The sequence below is a fragment of the Acipenser ruthenus genome, chromosome 26, assembly GCF_902713425.1.
Source record: "Acipenser ruthenus chromosome 26, fAciRut3.2 maternal haplotype, whole genome shotgun sequence".
NCBI lineage: Eukaryota > Metazoa > Chordata > Actinopteri > Acipenseriformes > Acipenseridae > Acipenser > Acipenser ruthenus.
Genome location: NC_081214.1, coordinates 6,342,905 through 6,366,486, shown reverse-complemented (window position 1 = coordinate 6,366,486; position 23,582 = coordinate 6,342,905). Strand labels below are relative to the sequence as shown.

The following is a 23,582-nucleotide window of genomic DNA, read 5'->3' as shown; positions in this document are numbered from 1 at the left end:
CCAAGTTGCCTGTTGCTGGAGTCTAACAGCATTATGGTGGAACATTTACAAGCCTCTGGGAAAGGAGACAGGAGTGAGGAATGGTAAAAACAATACAATCAAATTACTTTTGAAGCTACTTCCTCTTAATCATGAATTATAAAGTACAACTCAGAAGGTCAAGTACTGTAGACAACATGTTTCAGCTAGAATACATTCTACTAGTCTGGCTTGAAAGAGAGAACACAGATTTGCAGATGCTGTGTGATATGCAAAAGAGTAACAATCTATCATTTATTCTAGATAAGGAAATCAGAGACAAGGATGATGTGGTGTGTTGGAAGAATCCCCAGGATTTATGTAGTGAAGTGTGTGGGTGTCAATGAATAACCACAGCAACGTGGAGCTGGTGAAGTCAGGAGCATTCCATTGATTGGCTACCTATTAATTGGATGAAGTTTATATTTTTTATCAAACAAAAAAAAGGTTGCTACAGATGCTGTCATTTTACATACAGATATTATAAACCCACATTTTCTCAAAACGCCATATAATATGGTAGCAATTAAAATTGTATTCTACTGTAATGGTACTGTCAGTCCTTCCCAGAGCTGAATTAAATCAAAGGTTATGATGCTGCTGCTACAGCTATAGTTTGTGGTACCATCATGGGATCTTTTACAAAGATCCCATGATGTTTATTGCTTATTATTCATTTTTATTGCTCCATTATTCATTTTTGAAGGTTTATCTGTGTTGCAGTTCTGCGCGCTATTAGAAATGCAGAACCAGCTCTGGCAATTGTTAGGATTTCTAGTAGATATTACTGGAGCTGAGTTAATAAGAGGCGTCTGTCCCTGTGTCAGTCCAGCTAAACCACTAGAGGATCAGTGCATTATTGATGGCTTGGATTGTGTGCCTCACTCTTTCAGTGCTGCTGTGAGAAGCCAGTCCGATCAGACTGCAGGCTGGATTGTGTGAGTTAAGAGTCAGGAGAGCAGCAGATCGGGGTGCATTTTAATAATATAGCAATGAAAGATCCTGATGCTATTGTATTGGGTGTGCTTCATACAGTATAGGTACACTGTAGGTATCATTGTACTACTGCATACACTTCTGTGATTGTGATCATATCATTGTGTTGTAGCTGCATGTACAGCATCGTGTAACAAAGTAGCAACAGTGTAGTTAATTTACCTGTAGTTTGAAGTGTACCCTTTACCAGTTTTGTGTTTGTTTGTGCCCATGATAGCATGCTGTAATACAGGAGGAAAATGTATGGCCAATATATACAGTAGTAAAGAGATACATAGTATGCACATACAGTAACTAATATATAGAATTCATTCTGTAATGTTCATGAATTAAGGTAAACATGGAATTAACTACTTTGTTACGCTATAGGGATGAGACCAGACCATGTTTCAAATTCTACCATGTATTAGTTCCAAACACTCACTTTACAGAATGCTTAGATACAATACATTCCACTAGTATTACCAGAGGTAAGCAATGGATCAGATAATGTGAACCCCTGGAGAGAGCCCTCAGACTGATTCAATGATGGTCCACGATGATCCTGGAGGTATTAGAGGCTTCTCTGTCTGTTTCTCCTCCATGTCTGGTATTTGTACCATATGGGCTTTAAGACATGCTGTATGTGATGACAGTTTGTATTTGTTATCTTACTCATTATCAGTTGAGCCCTTTAGCTGTTTCTCCATTCAAGTGCAACCGGCCACTAATCTCTTTTACAAGGTTAAATGGTTATATGGTTAATTCGTTATCATATTTCATTCCATACATTTCTGCACATGCTGTATCTCTTCAATCATTTTAAACCTAAGTTCTACTTATACACAAGTCTCCTTCAGTAAACTGGTTTAACATTATATTATACTCTCATATGATTCCAAATACATTTTCATCCTACAATTCCAGCTCCTTTACCGCACCTGAATAAAGCCCATCAGAGCTATGAAATGGCTATTTGATGTATATGTTCAGTTGCCTTCGCTACTTCTTAAAGTCTGCCTGGCCTATTCCTTACATATCCCACACTGCCGTGAACATCTTTGCTTAGAAATGTTACATTTTTTCCTACATATATTCTGTTTACTATGGTCTTTTTTCTGTGACAAAAGCATAAAGCAACATACAATTACCACTTTCTCAATGAGTCACCATGAACACCTTTTAATAAAACATTGCCCCTCTCCTTCAACTTCATAGACGTTTGATGCAAAGGTACAAATAAATACAGTAGCTGCAAGCCATAATGCTACTTACAGAAAGACCCTGCTGCCTTCTTTATCTATACCTGTTACTAAACCTGGTCAGGTTATAAGATCGGTTTGATTGCTAAGAAGACCGATCTGCCAGAAATTAATTGAGCTTCTGCAGGGCAAACGGATTCTGCATGTTTTTATGGGCGATGAGATCACCTGGAGATGTAAAAGGGAAGGAAAATATCTTAATATTTGAACAGCGATCTCCATCTCAAAAGGGTTCCTTCCTTTCCTATCTCACAGTTTGACCATCTTGAACGCAGTTACTGACATTTTCCATTAGTTTTAGTGTGGCAGGAACCCTTACTGGGTAAAGTGGGTAATCACACAATTGAATGAATCAGTGACATTACCTTGACAGAAGCAGGGATGTAATGCTTGCTGCCTTGGGGGTGCTCTCACTGCACTGTTATTACACTAACCCATTTTTGTTCATTGCCGTTGCCTGTGTTCTTCCTTTAAGTGGCTGCAGAGGTCTCTACCGGTGCCTATTTCCCTTAATGATCGACACGATTAGCAGCCTTAAATCCCTGAATGTAAGACCCACATTGTGAATTAGCTTTGCATCCTTTAAAAGGTGTTTTCCTTTGTTGAATGTTTTCGCACATGTCTAAAAAAGCACAACAAAAACGTGCTTTTCAATCCAACCATGGCATGTATCTCAATCAACTCAGAAATAATACTAAAACTAGAAGTCTTCTCGTTGAAACAGTTTCGAAAGATTTCACAGGTCTTTCAGATCCGAAATTTGTATTATTAACCCTCCACCCTCTCCCCCGCGTCTTTCTTTTTTTTTTATTGAATCAGGATCTCCAAGTCCATGAGGAATTAACACAATATGAGAAATATCTTGCTGCAATTATTTTGGGAGTTTGGGAGTGTTTGCCTAGCGTCTTCCAAGCCAGCTGGTGAATAGGGCATAGACAGTTCTGTTCATTTTGAAACAACGGCACCGCACCACAGAGCCGTCTGGTACTGGCTGCAGTGGGACTGATGGATACCCTCTTCCACACATCCATCTGGAAGACCTTTCAAAGTATTGTCACATTGTAGCTTTACCTTTGTGATCTCTGCGGGAAGTTGACATCTCCTGAGATGCAGTAGCAAACAGGCTTGATTGGAGACGGCTTTAAAATCCAGGTGCGCAGAGTAACTGCAATGGCTCATTGGAGGATTATTCTCGATGAAAACTGGTTTCACATACAAGGTGGTATCATTCTTGGAGTCACCATTGCATAAACAGTTTTTTGGGGTAGAATTAAGAAAATCACTCCACACAGTAATACTGCACTGATAGTAAATGGATACCACTGCACTTGTGAGGTGGCTTGATAATTAAAATAATGTTCATATTTTTAAAGAGATATTAATAGATAGATATTAATACCTATTTATATTTCTATGCTGCATATAATTGCAGCATTTGGTCTCATACCTGTTTATTCCTGTCACCTCACATTATATTTATCGGCTGGGGAATCATAAGCTGCAGTTTTTAGTAAGGTTGTTTGCAGAGTGTTGCCACGGTAATTGCCTCTGCTAAAATATGTTAATGTTATGATTTAATCTTGGTTGACTTGCTGTTTCAGTGGGAAGCTGAGTTCCGGTATGTGAGGTGTGACTGATAGAAAGCCTCTTGTTGTGATCATTGCTGAACCAGAACCCATAACAACGCCATTGCTACGAAATAATAAGGAGCTTTTCAATTCCTGGCTGTCAGCCACTTCCAAATTGTCATCTGCTGTTCACATACCAAGACAGCTTTCTTGATAGCATTACACTTTCTCATTTGCAGCATTCTCCTGGTGCATCTGGGGTGTGAAAAAACAACTGTGCTGCATTTTTTAAAATAAAATGTAGTTACAGCTTGTTAGAGTCTGAGTTGCATTGCTTCTTTTCTGTAAAGTGACACAGGCGCTAAAGGTACGTTGCTAGGATGTGGTCATGGGGTAGCTTTGTTTTACAGTAATGCTCATAACTTTAGTTTATTCAAAATGCTGCAGCAAAGGTTTTGACTCAATCTGAACTCCAGCGGTGTGTTACACCGGTCTTAAAATCTTTGCATCGGTTGGTTTAGGATTGATTTGAAGATTATGTTAACATGCAAGGCATTGTCTTTTGACCTTTCCTCTCGCTTCCCCCTGCTCGTGTTGTGTGATCTCAGGATGCTGGTCTGCTTGTAGTCCTTATAATGTCTGGATGAAGTCAACTGGAGCTTTTAGTTGTAATGCCCCTTGTATATGGAATTATATTCCTCTGAGTATTAGAGATGCAGATTTAATTTTTTTAAAATCTCAGTTTAAGATTTTTTGTGTACGGTACTTGGTATATCAACGTATGTTCCTATACTTTCCTGCATACAGCCCGTCTAAACACTATGAGAGTGAATCCAGCATGTCAAGGGCTAAAGCTTACCGCTTGAAGGGGGGCACAGTTCTGTTATATTGACGGCAGATTAATTGAAATGCTGTTTTCTGCTCCTCCAAGCACTATCTGTGTCTGTTCGATTTCACTATCTATGCCTGTTAGATTTCACTATGCATGTCTGTTTAGATTTCACTATCTGTGTCATCTATGCCTTTGGTGTTTCAAGGTATAATTTTCAGAATGTTTCAACTCCTCTCCTCGAGCCTTCATAAGCAATGACAGCTGACAAATACTTGAGATATTGAGTAAAATAGCTCAGAGGGTTTTCACTGGAACATGAAACACATGGCAAGTTGTGCTAGGCATGTTTGTGTGTGTGTTTTTTTTCCCTGGACTGCACTAGCAGTCTGCCATTTTGAGTGGAGTAATTTCTCCTGGACCTGTCAGAGGCCTGCAGTGTTGAAAGAGTTCACACAACATTCACTGTGCTTGTTTGACAAAATTGTCTGTTTCTTCCTCACTAATTCCACGGCACTGACTCACAGACCTCCAGTCATGCCTGTCTGTATAGATTGCACTGCACAGATGGAGCTGGTGTACAGATACTCTGTGAATATTCAGCACAACACAACTCTGAACACCAGGGAGAGAAAAGATGTAGGGAAAACTGCCTGGCCATTTTATTAGGACCTGTACCTCATGTAGTGTTGGGACACTGTTTGCCCTGATCACAGCCTTGACACGACATGGCAAAGACTCCACAAAGTGTTGGAAGGTGGTTGTTAACCCATTCAGTCATTAATATTTCAAGCAAAGTTCTGCAGGGTGGTAGGCAGAGGATCATGATGACGATGTTTAAGTTTATCCCAAAATGATCAACTGGATTGAGATCTGGGAATTGTGGTGGCCATGGGAGATGCCTAGTCTTGTAATATGCTCCTTAATCTACCCCAAGAGGCAAACAAGGCTAGTTTTACCATTGAGTCTGGTGTAGATCTTCCCACCCTCCATCCCCTCCTCTCTCATCACAATTCAAACCTATGGCTTACAAAAACATAATACTCGTCAATAGTGTTCTGTAATGTGTAGTGGTAGTTAAAGTGTTAGCAAATGCAATTAAAATTAACGGTGCAAAATCTGTCAGGAATGGCCTAAAGAAATGGCCCTTGAACTGAAGGAAGCCCACGAGCGCATCATGACATTTCAGATGAACACAATTAAAATATTTATTAACAGACAACAGGGACTTAATAGTATTGAAGACCCACTCCTTTCCTGTCAGGTTTTATTGACAGGAATTGTGAATAGGCTTCTGTTGGGGGAAGTTTAGACACTGAGGCTATTCAACAGCAGTTCCAATAAGAAAAGGTTCAGAAAGGTTTCAGATTTCAGAGAAGCGCTGATCCTGGGCTGCCTCGCATGGATGATGAAGGTTATTACTCCTTTATCATTAAAGAATGCCATTATATCTGAACAATTTAAGATAATGGGTAGTCTTTCATTCTGAGTCACGGCTAAATGTAGCAATTCCAGCTGTGCGATAACACTTTGAAATTACAAAAAAAAAAAAGTGCTATGACCCAAGTGTTGGAATTGAACCACTGTGATTTTTTTTTACCCTAGAGTGACAGTCAGCCTGTATAATTGCACAGGTCCCAGGGTGTGATGTGTGCTCGAGGCAGAGCCCTCAATGACATTTACAGGAATGGAGAAAATCACCCGCCATAACACTGTCAATAGGATCGTGGGCCACCACGGGAAGTCAGGATGGTACTGATTTCACGTCTTTAAGGTGCTCTAGAGGGACGAGTGACTGTTCCTCAATAATTATAATCTGCACAACAATTTGTGATTTCAAAGCACCTGCCTACTGTCCATACAGGTATATCACATCTGTGTGCACGATGTATGAAAGTGACTACAGGGAGCTGCAGCACCTGTACTGCACATGTCAAGGATTCCATTTCTATAAGAACTCAGTCATGCTATATATTGAAAGCCTCTGATTTCCTTCCCTGTTTATTACAGTGACCGATCAACCCTGTCCGGTCTTGTCTGGGTCAGGCTAAAACACCCTTGAGGGATACTGTAAGCAAGAGCAAGTCTGACAATGGCTCTGTTCTTCAGAACAGACAAAAAACATTCAGTCTCCAGCTCTGCCCATCTGTCAAGAGCACCAAATCAAGAAATATTATATAAGAAACACACAATGCCGCTGCTAAACCAGACTGTTTTGACCTTGAAAACCCCTATGTTCTCTGGCGTTGACTTTCGGCTGCACCTGTGCTTTCTGAGTTTGCTAGAACATCGATTTTCACTTCTCCCTGTCTAAAGAATTGACCGTGGGATTGTCTAATACCCCTTAATGTTTTTTACAGTGAGTAATCAGATTCAATCCAGGGGGAGAGCCTTCTTTATGTGAAGGAAGATTGCTCAAGTCAAGAGTCTTTATGCCTTGTTATTAACTCATTACTTTTCACGCTGTGCTGGTAAACCAAGCCTAAATCACATTTTTAATGATAGCATCCACAGAGCACTAGAAGCAGTGGCAGCTTGAGCTTTTCCATATTCCCTAATAAAGAAACTAATAACCTATCCACACTAAGGTAAATTGTGGTGGTAAGGTATTATAAAGGGAGTGTAAAGAGAGTATCGGCTATTCTCGTAGCTGAGTCTGCAGTAGAGCATAGACCTCATTGGTTTTTTGAGCCTGAAAGATTCTTGCAGTAGATGGAAACAATGCCAGTGCACAAGGTGTCCCCTTACATTGTTATGACAGGTGCAGTTATTCTGAGTGGCTCTTCATCACTCATACCGTGTTTTGTGTTGTTTTTTTTTATTTTTATAAGTAATGCGGGTCACTTGGGTGGTCTGGCTTCCATTTGTGAATTATTATCATTTGGGCAGGCAGAGTTGAAAGGTCACATGGTCATGTGGTTTGAGATGAGGAAAGCTGTTCAGTGTTCATCACATTGGACTATCCAGACATGCTCAAATCCAAAGAGAAATGATAATAACTCAATACTGAAGAGAATCCACAGCCACTCAGAGGGATTGAAAAACTCCATACAGTGTAAAAAAAGAACTTGAAATGGCATTTAAAGCTACTTCCTCTTTACTGATTCATTAATTGCATCCAAATTAACATTTCACCACATTCGCTTTGTAGTTGCATGAAACTTGTGAGGTATTTTTATAAATTATGCTTTGTGTCCAGGATTTAATTGGACCACCACATATACACGTTTTTAAAGTAAAAATACAGTTCTTGGGGCTCCTGAGTTGCGCATCTGGTAAAGGCGCTCCGCGTGGAGTGCAGGATTCGCCCTATAGCCTGGACGTCGCGGTTCAGGTCCAGGCTATTCCATTGCTGACCGTGGACACAATTGGCAGAGCACCGCCCAGGGGTGGGGAGGGCTTAGCTTGTCCTCCGACGCTGTAGCTCTGAGGTGGCTGCATGGTGAGTCTGCAGTGTGAAAAGAAGCGGTCAGCTGACGGCACATGCTTCGGAGGACAGCGTGTGTTCATCTTCGCCGCTCCCGAGTCAGCGTGGGGGTGGTAGTGGTGAGCTGAGCCTAAAAATAATTGGATATTCTAAATTGGGAGAAAATAATAAAAAAAATTGGAAACTACTAAATTAAAAAAAAAAATACAGTTCTTCAAGTGGGATCGAAGGTTCTTAAATAACTGTGAACATATTTTTATTTTACTTAAAACACATGAAATATGGCTCAATTTAATAATTTATTTTATACCTTAGGTTCCTCTAAATGCTTGGTAGTGCTAAATATAAAAATAAAATGAAAAATAAAAACAGATTTCTTCAGAAGTTACAAAAGCTACTAATCAAGTATCTTCCAATGCTCTATGCCCATGGAGAATATGAAGAGTTTTTGTCAGCAAGCAGTGTCAGATTAGCATTGCAACACAAATACATCAGAGAAGTGGTTTATAATGGATGTTAAGTGCTATAAAATGGCTGTTACATAATCTCACAGCCATTGTCTACACATTAACGAGAATTATATGGCTGTTCTACTCTTTGTTTCTATCATTCACATTCAGCCTCGTGCTGGCAAGTCAAGCCCCTGTGTGTGTGTGTTTTCTGCTCCTCTAATAGAATCATTACATGTATATAACGTCCTTTTTATCAGGATCCTGCTTATCAGGATCCTGCTCCTGCGCCGCTTTATCGTAAATCAGGATGATTGTACATTTAAAAACAAAGAAGTAGTGGTCTCTGATGTTTAATCCTCTTGCTTCTTTGCTTTTCATTATAGATACAGTTTCAACCCCCGACTGTTAATCTCTGTCCTTGATGCTGTAATGCGCCCTTCACCTGATACTCTGTAGAGAGCTCCAGTCTGCACCTCCCCACACTTTACTGTAGACAGACAGTGTAGTATTTTATTTTATTATCCATTAGATTTATGTTTACGGGTTTGAAAGAAAGGTTCAGTTATCAGGGTTTGTACAGCTACGGACGCAGTTAAGCGACAACCTAAACACACCAGATCTTAAATCCAAGCCTGTGTAACAAACGAAACTGACAGTGCAATCAGATAGTAATAATCTACATGTGACTGGACTGGGCCACAGTATGTCGGATGGTGGTTGTGTGCAGGCATCATTTAACAGCAAAAACAATTCCCAGAACAGGTTTTGGTTCGTTTTACAAAGGCTTTGTGTGGACCTGTGCCAGCCACTAATTACATTTTCATAATGGTTGATCATTTCTGTTTAAAATCCCGTTATGTGCGTCTGTAATCAAATCTTTTCTCCACACAGCAGTTTCTCGACCGTGCCAGTGTTATCACCATAGCATGAATACATTCAGTCGTGTGCAAATGTATTAGAACACCCCATTCCTTCTGTAATTATGATTTGTTTTTGATGCACACATTATTTGTTGCAGACATTTCCCCTTCTTAATAACTGGCATCTGGACATCATTGTGATATGCTGTTTTTTTGCCAGTAGGTTCACACAGTGGCAGTGAAGACCACAGGAGGCAAGCACAGTCTTATTATCTTACACTGCTCATGAGGCAACAGTAAATAATAATGCCGTGTTTACTGCTAATTACAATAAAACCTGGTTAGCTTGTGCTTTCCCAGCACTTGTGGGAGATGAAATCTGAACGGGGCACTGAATGAAAACAGCTTGAGAAAATAGAAAATAAAATGTGTTGTGTTAGCAATTGATGAAAAATCACGTCCAGATAGGAACCTGTGGCAGGGGAAATGACACTGTCTGATTCAGAGCCTTGTTAAACCTGTAGAGAAAGCTGAACAAAACAGCAGGGAATTTGTTCTCCAAAATAGCGAGGTGTTGAAAAAAAAACCAAAAAAAACTGGAATAGCTCGCAGAGTCTTTGTATGTGTTTTCTGATGTTCAAGGTTGAACACTTGTTTTTCACAGGCAATTTCAATAGACAAGAAGCATTCCCTGCAACAGAGCTGGAATCTGTACAACAAAGATACAGTGTGGTGTTCTTCAAAACAATAACCCCCAAGGTTAAATGATTTCAGGTTTAATTGAAATGTTTGTACTTGAATAGTTTTGAATAGCTGACTAGTTTTTCAATGACCCCTTTCCCCTTCACTGTTTGTAAAAGCTTTTAAAAAGTTATCCTGGGTTTTCAAACTGAGTGGAACTTTACTCTCCATTTCAGGTCATTTTAAAGCAGGGGTCTCCAATCCTGGTCCTGGAGGTCCGGTGTCTCTCCTGGTTTTTGTTCCAACTGTGTCTTAAATTACTTGATTGGACCAATTATTACCAAGAGGGACACCAGCCCTCCAGGACCAGGATTGGACCCCCCTGTTTTAAAGCTTTTGTGTTTTGACCACATACAGAACAAGAAGGCCATCAGGTGTCTTCACCATTACTACAGAGTTGATTCTGGGTTCTACACAAAGCACACAAAGATTTTCAGTACTTGAAAACGATGTGTAACTCCATGCTTACTGTTGACACACAAAGTTCTTGGGTTCTTTAGTAAATTATTATTTTTTGCTTTCATAGAACTCTGAAGCCTTCATCTTCAACTCTGCAGTCTCTCCCCAACTCTTGTTGAGCGATCTGTAGTTGTCTTCAGGGGTGTTTGCCATTTCTGAAACATACAGGAGTGTGTAAATGTATTAGAACACCCCATTGCTTCTGTTGTTTTGATTTGTTGTGCATATGAAATCTAACCACTGGAACTGAACATCTTGGAAAATTGTCAACATAGGCAAATTAGTGTCTAATTTAATTGATGACTTTAATAGGCCACACATGCAATTAATTTAAAATAGTTAGAGAAAAGGAACACATAGCCACAAATGGTAAAATTCAGGAGACTTTTTAGAAGTTGTTTAAGATGCCTAATTAAAGCACAAAGTGGTCTAACATTTTCACACACGAGTACCTATTGTTTCTATATCACCGATTACTGACTGAAAATTGAAATTCTCACCCCAGAGGTTTTCATGCAGGTTGGTATATAAAGGATATTCATGGCACATCTTGATGTGTTTGAACACATTTGCACACTAGTGTACGTTATGCACTCATCGATATACGGGTTACATTTGTAGTAGTTGTAATTCCTTGTGGCTGTGAGGACTGCAGGAGTGACGTCTGACGAGGAAATGAAACAGAAACAAATGGTACGGGGCAAAACGACACGGCTGCGCTTGTAATTCAATTCAAAATAAAAGATTTAAACAAAACACTGACACCAAGGCGAAGGGCATATTGGCCAAAGTAAAATAACACGCACAATAATAATGCTTATTATCAAAACGAGTACTGTGGTTCGCTCACTTGGTAGCATTCGCTCTTGCCCTCGCTCTTACTCCTCTAAAACTCTCCTGTACTCTGAGCCCAGAGTGGGTCTTTTATACTGTGGCTGGAGCCTTAATTACCTATTAAACAATTACCTTATTGAGGCTCCAGCCACATTCCCACGAGCTACTCGGGATGGGGATTCAAACCCATGCCAACCACATTTTACGAGACTGGCTTTTCGCCGGTCTCAAACAACAGTGACGGACGGTTTCGTCCGACCGCACACAAATACATACAATAATACTACAATACAAATATATACATACATAAATGAATATGCACGAGGGGTGGGTACCCCGTCACATTCCTATATTGAATATTCCCAGGCAGTTCAGTTCTTTCTGCTGGTCTTTTGACCTTACTATTATCTGCGCACACTACTGTATATAGAAAGGGTTGGTTATGTGAGCTGGCATTGTGGATCACCTACCAGCCACATACCATGGTACCGAATAGTTTGAAACTAAATTGGCTGCTTACTAACAAATGTAGAAAATTCAGAGAGATGTTTCGTAACTTCCCGTCTCTATAAACGGTTCTACTCAGGAAGGCTGTTTCTTCATCCACTGCACCTTCTCAATGGATCTGACTGTCTTGGGTTACAGTAATTTGAAGACTACAAATTAGTTTTGTTCTAGTTTTGTTCTATTCTAAGGCGTCTACACTGTATATAGCGTAAATTAATATCATTTGGGTTGTTGGTAACGAAAGATCCTTCCCCATTAAGAGATATTATTTTTTTCATTCCCTGCCTAAAGCACACAGTTGGTGAATCAATGTAATTAGCAGAGAAGATTGCTGCCATTGATTGGGTTATCACTTTAAAGTCCTTAGTAATGTGTATCCTTGAATATTGATATTTTAAAAGCTTTTTATATGAAAAGTTTGAGAATGAGAAAAGGCCATTCGGCCCATCTAGGCTTGTCCTTGATTTTCCACTACTGCGGGGAACTAATTTAAAAGCACAGAATCTAGTCTTTTGTTTTAATGTTCCCAGTGTTTTAGATCCGACTACTTCACCTGGTAGGCTAGTCCATGCATTTATAACTCTCTGTGTAGAAAAAGTGCTTTATATACTAGGACTTTGTATTCTATAGACAACCAGCTAATTTTTGTATTCATTTTTTATGTTTGTAAAACAAAATTGGTGAGTTTTGAATTACTTGGAACACATTTGGAACCTTTGAATGCTATGGACCTATTGACCTCCACTTCTGTTATCAAGCATAGTAAGGGAGATATGTTTAAAAACTACAATGGAATATGGTGATGTAACCGTTTCATCTGTATCATTTGTCATTTCCTTTTAATTCTAATGAACTCAATTAAAGGGGTAATTAAATGATTAATTTGTTTCACATGTGAAGCGCTTGCTTCACAGACCCTCAAGAACAAATGAGAATGTGTAATGATTGGCGTATGTGCGTGATTAAATCTGTTATGTTTTCATTTGTAATGTCACACAGTCCAGTGGGTTATTGAGTTGGTGGAGCTCTGTTTAAAAACCTGTCTTTGAGGCAGCATTGTTATTTCTATTTTTGTGTGGCTTTGACAGAGTAAGAGGAGAGACAGTCCATACGTTACTATGAGCACATACTATTTGTTTTCTTGTTTGTTTGTATCTATGAAATCTTTTGAGGCGTTTAACGTCTAAATGTTGAGTTGAAAATGAGTATAGAACTTTATAATGGTGGGCTGAACAAAACATACCCTTAACCATGTTAAAAACACACAATGCTGAACTATGGACATTTAAGTTTTACATTTTCTGAGCCAGTGAAAGCAATTTTTATATGCATATTCAGTTGATCCTATTAAATGTTACTAGATAGACATTTTTCTATAAGAAACAATATGCTTTACGAATGAGGGGAGGCCATTCAGCCCATCTGTGCTTGTCCGTTAGCTGATTGATCTCAAAACTGGGTCTTAAAGGATCCCAATGATTCAGCATCACTAGGTAACCCCCTCCCCAGTAAATGTACATAAAAACACAGGATGAATGTCTCAGTATCTGCCCCACCAAGAACAAGTGCTGGAAATCTTTTGAAAGGGGTAGTTAGACTGAAACTCTCTTTTCCTTAGCTTTGTGTAACGGCATTGATGTAATGCGCTGGCATCTTCAGGAATGATAACCTCATTAGTGAAACAGCTTCACTGGGCTATACTTGGAAACTTGGTTCACTTCCAGCTGTGGCCTTTATTGTTAAATGAATCTTCGTCAGCCAGGCCGGATGGATTACTGCTTTTACTGAACCATAACCATGCTCTCCCAGTTTCAATGGGTGGCCAAAAACTCTCCATGTCTATTTGAACTGACGTAACAAATGGTATCATGTTCTATTTCATGTAATGGTTTTCTCTTTTAAATGGAAGTTTTTAACGCATGGTTTAGTCCCCTCATCCCGCAAGACTGTTTCAACTTCCCTCAGGAATGACAATGTGCTTACACGAGTGTAACAGCATAAAGCACTCAAAGACAAGTAAAGGGGATAAGATATGATCCATAGCTATAAACACTAAATGTAGAAATACCAAAAGAAACTACTTCTAGTGGAAACGTTTTTTTTTAAATATGTTAGCTTATTTTAGCATTTTTATATCACTGTACAAAATGGATTTAAGAACTTCAGGAGACAAGTGAGATGGGCTTACATTGGATAAGACACCAATACCAGTCTAGTAGTAAGCCCTTAGCAATACTTTTTGGTGATCAAACTTCTCTGTATTAGGATAGACCCAACATAACAAACACTACATGCCATTAGTCTGATATCGATGACTTATCAGTATAACAAGCGTGCCATTGTCATGCAATGGTTTTATTGCTGCCTTCAGTATAATTTCAATCTAGTATTTGGGGACATTTCAATTAGAAGGGAAGCAGACTGGACTAGTTCATCCTCCATTAAGATGTCAGATTGAATGTAGCAGACATGATTAGTGTTTCTGTCGGGAGGGATGGGGCTTCTGTCATGCTTAACAAATGTGTCTGGGTTTCGTTTCTTCCAGAGAGTGCTGGGAGCCAGGCGGAGGCCATGTACGATGGGGTGAGGGTGCCCTCTCCTCAGGAGAATGCCAATGGCTTCGCTCAGCCAGGAGCGTCCGCCATCCACTCCAAACCCGAGGAGGAGGAGGAGGAGGAGGCCAGGGTAATGGAACCTGTGTTGGTGAAGAAGGCCCACAGGGAAATCCTGGATCACGAACGGAAGAGGAGGGTGGAGCTGAAATGCATGGAGCTCCAGGAGATGATGGAGGAACAAGGGTACGTCTTCTTACAGTTTGTTTACCGTTTTCCAATTTTCAAAGAATGGTCACAAACCCTACACCTGCTCCAGCACAGACTTGACACTTGATGCTTAATGTGTAATAGTATGCATTTTGTTTTTCATTTTAATGTAGTCTGTGTTTGACCATAAGTAGCTCTTCGGTTCTAGTTTCCAGTCATTTACCACGTACATCTTTTTACACGATATAACCCTAACCCTAACCCCAACCCCCCTAACACAAACCCTTTTCTGATACAATTCAGTACTTGCATATATATTCACACATGAAGTACATTGTAACTATATATAGTAACATTGTAATGATGTGTAAGTTCACATGTATTTACTAAGTAACTACTATGTAAATACACAGCAATTGGAGACACAGTGTAAAGTGTTACTGAGATATGTATGAGCCAGGGCCTCTTAGTGCTTAGCTACTGTGATGTTACCAGCAATCCAGGAGGAACCCTACTTCACAGTAGCTGTGTTACAGATGCTTTCTAGAACCGAAGAGCAGCTTCTGAACTCAAACAGTAACACGTTGAGAAACATTGCAATAAGAACCACTGAGAATCACTGCAAACCTCATGAAAGATGGACAGTAAAATGAAAAACAATGGAAGTGCTATATGAAGCCATTCTTCTTTTTGTGGGCCACATTTAAATAAATCAGATTTTTAAAAAAAAAAGTCTGTTCATTTTACAGAACTAGAATCAAACAACCAGCTACAGTAAGTAATCTAATCCAATCCAATTTCTCTTCAGCACTCTGGTGGTGTTTGATTCTCATGCTGTAATATTTACATGATTTAAAGACTCGAGGTAACGCTTTGGACATATGGCCCTGGTTAACCTAAAGAGATCGAATAAGGGGGCTTCTTTTAAATAAGGGAAGCCTAGTGATTACTGCCCAGGTAGATTGTAAGCGTATTGGGATCACAAATTGGAAGCCTACTTTATATCTTCCAGTCTGAGTGCTCTGCCAAATGAGTCAGCACGTTCCAAGCCATGAAGTGGCTTTGTGTTTCCTCAGCTGAACTAGTTTACCAGTGCCTGTGGCCTTGTTTTTGGTATCCTGACTGTGGCTGCAGATTATTTAGTAATCATTACAAGGCCTTGTTTCAATCAAATTCAATCTAACCTCTCTCTCTCTCTTTTTTTTTACTCCGATAATATATATATATATATATATATATATATATATATATATATATATATATATATATATATATATATACAGATGTGCTCAAATTTGTTGGTACCCCTCCACAAAAAACGAAGAATGCACAATTTTCTCTGAAATAACTTGAAACTGACAAAAGTAATTGGCATCCACCATTGTTTATTCCATATTTAATAGAAATCAGACTTTGCTTTGGATTTTTTATTCAACATAATATTGTAAATACTAAAACAAATGAAAATGGCATGGACAAAAATGATGGGACCGCTAACCTAATATTTTGTTGCACAACCTTTAGAGGCAATCATTGCAATCAAACGTTTTCTGTTAACAGGTAGTTTGGCCCACTCTTCCTGAGCAAACTGCTCCAGCTGTCTCAGGTTTGATGGGTGCCTTCTCCAGACTGCAAGTTTCAGCTCTTTCCATAGATGTTCGATAGGATTCAGATCAGGACTCATAGAAGGCCACTTCAGAATAGTCCAATGTTTTGTTCTTATCCATTCTTGGGTGCTTTTAGCTGTGTGTTTTGGGTCATTATCCTGTTGGAGGACCCATGACCTGCGACTGAGACAAAGCTTTCTGACACTGGGCAGTACGTTTTGCTCCAGAATGCCTTGATAGTCTTGAGATTTAATTGTGCCCTACACAGATTCAAGGCACCCTGTGCCAGGCGCAGCAAAGCAGCCCCAAAACATAACCGAGCCTCCTCCATGTTTCACTGTAGGTATGGTGTTCTTTTCTTTGAAAGCTTCATTTTTTCGTCTGTGAACATAGAGCTGATGTGACTTGCCAAAAAGCTCCAGTTTTGACATCTGTCCAAAGGACATTCTCCCAGAAGGATTGTGGCTTGTCAATATGCATTTTAGCAAATTCCAGTCTGGCTTTTTTATGTTTTTCTGTCAAAAGTGGAGTCCTCCTGGGTCTTCTTCCATGGAGCCCACTTTTGCTCAAAAAGCGACGGATGGTGCGATCAGAAACTGACGTACCTTCACCTTGGAGTTCAGCTTGTATCTCTTTGGCAGTTATCCTTGGTTCTTTTTCTACCATTCGCACTATCCTTCTGTTCAATCTTGGGTCGATTTTCCTCTTGCGGCCACGCCCAGGGAGGTTGGCTACAGTTCCATGGACCTTAAACTTCTTAATAATATTTGCAACTGTTGTCACAGGAACATCAAGCTGCTTGGAGATGGTCTTGTAGCCTTTACCTTTACCATGCTTGTCTATTATTTTCTTTCTGATCTCCTCAGACAACTCTCTCCTTTGCTTTCTCTGGTCCATGTTCAGTGTGGTGCACACAATGATACCAAACAGGACAGTGACTACTTTTCTCCATTTAAATAGGCTGAATGACTGATTACAAGATTGGAGACATGTGTGATACTAATTAAAGAAACAAATTAGTTTGAAATATCACTATAATCCAATTATTTATTATCTTTTCTAAGGGGTACCAACAAATGTGTCCAGGCCATTTTAGAATATCTTTGTAGAATAAGCAATAATTCATCTCTTTTCACAGCTTCTTTGCTTTATTCTATGACATACCAAAGGCATGCAAGTATACATGATAAAATAGCTTTTAATTTCATCACTTTTAAGGAGGAATGAAGCATTATTTCAATGAGCTGTAAGGGTACCAACAAATTTGAGCATGTCTGTATATATATATATATATATATATATATATATATATATATATATATATATATATATATATATATATATATATATATATATATATATATATATATGTGTGTATGTGTGTATATATATTTGCTTGATACAATTTTGACAGTCATTCAGTCACAGGTCATGTTTGAGATGGCTGGCTGGTTTTCCTAATAATGTTTCTTTATGTGTTTCATGTCCCTATCAGGACAGGGAATTTGTATGATTAATATTCATTTGTTCTGCCAATCACCAGCAAATAACTGACAGAAAAACTTGCAGGTGCTGTAATGTTGAGTTGTTTTTTTTTTTTTGGCATTTTCAAAATATGTTCCTACTGTTGAGACATGATATGAAAGATTTAGGTCATCACTGTCTTTTTAAGTCCACACGTAAAGCAATACCCAGTATTCCTACAACTTCCTCATGTGCAAAGAACACTAGAATGTGATCCTTCTTGGTAGTGGAGGGCATGCATTGAGATGCAGGTTTCTTGCTATAAGCATTCCGTAGTTCTTAAGGGTATTGGAATCTACTTGTGCTGGAATATGGAATTCAAAGACAATGGACAGCTAGCACTCCACATTCTCGGGGGCAGCTGAACTTATTTGCTGCATATCTGCTGTCATTTACTTCTCTACCAAATAACCAAAGAATATTTTTCCATAATCCTCAAATGAACGTCCAGGAGTTTGCAGCTGATGTGGACAGTGATGGAACTGAGATTAGTCTCTGCTTATTTACAAGGTTTTAAACATCATATTTATTTAAATCCTTATGGCCAAGGGAGCTTTTTACCTTTTGTGCAACATTGTAAAAAATAAAAAAAATAAAATAGAAAGAAAAGGAAAATGATTGTACACCAAAAATACATGTTATAGCTAGGGCTGGATTTTTTTTTCACAATATTTTTTTTTAATTTCACGCTCTAAAAATAGGTATTTCAAGATATTTCACGATGAAACATAATATTTGTTAAAGCAGAAAAAGATAGCGTTGTCCCATTCAAAATGGATCGTTTTCTTCAGAGTTATTATACAACAAATGTTCCTAAATATTTAAACGAAAAACAGTATATGCTAAATTGTGGAGGACATTGCTAACATGAGCAGGGTCCACAAACATAAGCAAATCATGTTTGTTTGCAAACAATTCAAGTCTGCAACATGGGGATTTAAACGAGCTACATTACTGTTTTTAGAAATCCTTTTTTTCAGTGGTTAGAAACTCATCTAGGGGATCCACATCTACAGTGCAGAACATACATTAAATGTAGTGTTGGCCACAAGGATGTGCTCCAGATTGTCATAACTTTCCAGAGGTTTCAGTCAATGTGCTGGTCACTGTGGTTTTCATTCGCTTGAATTACAGCCTCTATTCTTGGCAGGATGTTGTAAACTACATCACTGCAAGGATCTGGTGGCATGCATGGTGTTCTTGCAATCTAAAGCTGCAGCCTAATAAAGGTGCATGAGGTATACATATTAAAAGGCAAGGAAGCACTTTTCAACCAAACACCTACTGTGCTATCAGCCCTGTCAAAGTCTGTCAGACCTGCCCACTGGGATTGAAACTATCAGGGAGATGTCTGAAGAAACCAAAAATGAAGTACAGTGCAAGTTCTGGTTCTTTGATACAATAAGATTGAGGAAAGCTGCGTGCAAGCAGCAGGCAGTAATGTGAGCTCCAGCACGTGTTGGGACCTGGCACTTGAAAGAGGTGGTGTCCCATTGTTGACAAGCCATCCCACTGCAAGCTTCAGTAAACAGAATGGGAAGCCATGCTATTACCACAGCGTACAGAATAAACAGTGAGGCAGTTAGAACAATTACCAGAGGAAAGCAGACACCGGAGAGAGAGATGAAAGGGGGATTGGCTTTGTGGTTTCTGAGAAATCACCCACAAAACAAAACTGTACCATGGACATGATCTAAAGTAAAACCGATTACAGTCCAGGACATTTATACACAATATGCTGGAGTTCTGGGGATGTGTTGTTTTTGTAGTAATTAGCACAAGGCAAGCTGTAATGGTATGAGCTATTACTAGATAGAATCGTTCTATTATCACCAAATTGTGAAGACATCGTTCAGCATTACCGACATTGATACAGGAGCACACTGTATAAAATTGATTTGGTACCATGGCAGTGCAGTGTATTGGTTCATATTATTGTGATTCCGCTGGTATAAATTAAATTGTGTCCATTTATATACTGGCTCATACCATTGTAGGTGCCCTTGTGTTGCCATTGCCCTTTAGGTGATTTATCTCCATTTATGCTATAAAAAAATGACGCAAGCTTAAAAAATTACATTGTGCTTTCTGGAAAAAGTTGTTGTTGTAGAGTATAACATTATTATGTGTTTCTTTAATGTCAAAGCCAGCGGAGGGCTTGTTTTCTCAAAGCTATGTAATCTTTATTTGCAACGCACTTTGGGTGAAGCAATTCCAGCACTTTTTATTTAAATTTTTTTGCATAGGCTTGTTTTTTTTTTTCGCTGCTGAAATAAATTTCTCCTGGCTCAGCCTGGCTGTGAGTAGTGATTTTTCTTCGGCTGCCTTCATTACGCGAGATGCCTCTTTGAAATCCTCCAGAGACCGCAGCACTGTCAGAGATTGGAGAATCATGCCTTTGAATCTCCTCTACTCCCAGTCAGCAGTAACAATGTGGGGGCCACTGGGACAACCACGCAGAAACCAGGCTCTTATTAAATCACAAACATACTAGACTTTTGTGCTGCTGTTTTAGATTTGATGGCTGAGCCCTGTCATATTTTATCTGCACATCATTAAAAAAAAACAAGGTTATGTCCAGAACTCTGGATATTGAATTATATTAAGTGTAATGTATTGGTGATTCACTAAAAGCTTTTAAAGTATTTATCATAAGATGTACAGTACTGGCACACTGGTGCTTGAATTGCTTTCGTGTTTATTGACATAAACTGAAGTAAAATACGTTTTTTCTTTCAATTAGCAATTTATGTTTAATTATATGGATACATAGCTTGGAACTAACGTGGATTAATGAGCTCTTTGTACCATGCAATGGCTCTTTTTGGCAAGAAAAGAAACTACTACAAGAAGAGCCATAAAACATATTTGAATGTACCTATAATAGGTTTGGGTGCAGTTTTCCTTTTTCTATTGAAAAATTCCAGCATTTACAGTGAAATTGAATTAAACAAATGTTGCTGCCCGCTCCCATATATTACACTATATTAAACACCCAATTAAAGGTATTCACTGCATGCTGTAGGCTACAGTATCTGATGCTATAGGGTACAACAGTAGAGAAGCATGCCCATTCAATTGGGACTCAAAGCTGCATGAAGAATGTAAGGCTTATTTCCCTTTGAGCTACATGTGAATGAGATCCCAATATTACCTTTAGGGAAGGCTTGAGCTACATGTAAATGAGATCCCAATATTACCTTAAGGGAAGGCTTGCAGGCAGACAGGCACTGGAGTGCAATTTTCTCTAATAAACTTACCTCACCTTGTGGCGGTTGTTGGAATTACATATGAAATTAGATTATAGTGCAGGAGTGAGTGAGTGTTAATTAGCTAGACTGCCAGCTGGTGATTTGTGCTTTTACTGTAGGTACAGCTTGGCTCTTGCAGTAGGGTTCAGTCTTGAAATGCATCCTATGGGTCAATTATGCAGAAAATCAGCTAACCCGTCTGCTCACGCACCTCTTCGGTTTCTTGACCACTGAGATCAATTCACCTTGCATCCAAACTGTGATTACTGTGACAAGGCAACCATCAGGAAAATCATGTTGTTTATGGGTCAGATTTATGCTCCGAAGTGCTTTTTTTTTTGTGTGTGTGTGAAAGGAAAATGAAATGCTTGACCAACTAAGAACAGGGTGGCAACTACAGAGGGGCCCTGAGGAACAAGGAAGGGGAACTAGAAGGCTTGAGAATTGGTCAGGAAATTTGTGTTGGACAGAACTTCATAGACCCGTACTGGGACTTAGTCAGCAGACCACGCGACCTTATTCTTAATCTAAATATAGCCATAGCACAGTATATGCAGTGTACAGCACCTGCTGCTGTTATGGAAATGTACTCAAGTCTAAGCACATCCCCACTTCAGACTTTTCATTTTGTGTTCAAACTTCACATTTTATGTGCAAGTTACATCTTTTTAACACACAGTTCTGCATTTTCTATTTTTATTGGTATGTTTAGTGTTTCAACAAAGACAAATATTGAAAAGCTCAGTCTGAAGTTGTTTTATCACCAACATTGTAAGCTCAGAGGACTAGAAGCAGAGCAATGCAATGTACAGTTTTTTGTTTTCTCCTTGCTGGCAGTGAAGGTGTCTGGTAAATAGCCGACCTTATCAGAAACCTGCAATAAATTTAAATGACTTCTGAAAAGGCTTTGTCGCGCAGAGGGTGTTTAAGCATATCTCTCAAATATACAGACGTGCTCAAATTTGTTGGTACCCCTCCACAAAAAACGAAGAATGCACAATTTTCTCTGAAATAACTTGAAACTGACAAAAGTAATTGGCATCCACCATTGTTTATTCCATATTTAATAGAAATCAGACTTTGCTTTTGATTTTTTATTCAACATAATAGTGTAAATAAAAAAAACAAATGAAAATGGCATGGACAAAAATGATGGGACCGCTAACCTAATATTTTTTTGCACAACCTTTAGAGGCAATCACTGCAATCACACGTTTTCTGTAGCTCTCAATGAGACTTCTGCACCTGTTAACAGGTAGTTTGGCCCACTCTTCCTGAGCAAACTGCTCCAGCTGTCTCAGGTTTGATGGATGCCTTCTCCAAACTGCAAGTTTCAGCTCTTTCCATAGATGTTCGATAGGATTCAGATCAGGACTCATAGAAGGCCACTTCAGAATAGTCCAATGTTTTGTTCTTATCCATTCTTGGGTGCTTTTAGCTGTGTGTTTTGGGTCATTATCCTGTTGGAGGACCCATGACCTGCGACTGAGACAGAGCTTTCTGACACTGGGCAGTACGTTTTGCTCCAGAATGCCTTGATAGTCTTGAGATTTCATTGTGCCCTGCACAGATTGAAGGCACCCTGTGCCAGGCGCAGCAAAGCAGCCCCAAAACATAACCGAGCCTCCTCCATGTTTCACTGTAGGTATGCTCCAGTTTTGACTCATCTGTCCAAAGGACATTCTCCCAGAAGGATTGTGGCTTGTCAATATGCATTTTAGCAAATTCCAGTCTGGCTTTTTTATGTTTTTCTTTCAAAAGTGGAGTCCTCCTGGGTCTTCTTCCATGGAGCCCACTTGCGCTCAAAAAGCGACGGATGGTGCGATCAGAAACTGACGTACCTTCACCTTGGAGTTCAGCTTGTATCTCTTTGGCAGTTATCCTTGGTTCTTTTTCTACCATTCGCACTATCCTTCTGTTCACTCTGGGGTCGATTTTCCTCTTGCGGCCGCGCCCAGGGAGGTTGGCTACAGTTCCATGGACCTTAAACTTCTTAATAATATTTGCAACTGTTGTCACAGGAACATCAAGCTGCTTGGAGATGGTCTTGTAGCCTTTACCTTTACCATGCTTGTCTATTATTTTCTTTCTGATCTCCTCAGACAACTCTCTCCCTTGCTTTCTCTGGTCCATGTTCAGTGTGGTGCACACAATGATACCAAACAGCACAATGACTACTTTTCTCCATTTAAATAGGCTGAATGACTGATTACAAGATTGGAGACATGTGTGATACTAATTAAAGAAACAAATTAGTTTGAAATATCACTATAATCCAATTATTTATTATCTTTTCTAAGGGGTACCAACAAATGTGTCCAGGCCATTTTAGAATATCTTTGTAGAATAAGCAATAATTCATCTCATTTCACAGCTTCTTTGCTTTATTCTATGACATACCAAAGGCATGCAAGTATACATGATATAATAGCTTTTAATTTCATCACTTTTCAGGAGGAATGAAGCATTATTTCAATGAGCTGTAAGGGTACCAACAAATTTGAGC

General features: G+C 39.2%; 1 protein-coding gene across 3 annotated transcripts in view; it reads left to right on the top strand.

Annotated features, from left to right (window-relative positions):
- Positions 1-23,582, top strand: part of LOC117430657 (serine/arginine repetitive matrix protein 3-like) — an 83,609-nt gene that overhangs the window by 19,323 nt on the left and 40,704 nt on the right. For all 3 annotated transcript variants that reach the window (XR_009308935.1, XM_059000805.1, XM_034903055.2), the window contains one exon: positions 14,478-14,730. Coding sequence is in view for 2 of the 3 variants with exons in the window: in XM_059000805.1 (XP_058856788.1) it covers positions 14,504-14,730 (227 nt within the window). In the remaining variant the exon portion in view is untranslated. The remainder of the gene's footprint in view (positions 1-14,477; positions 14,731-23,582) is intronic.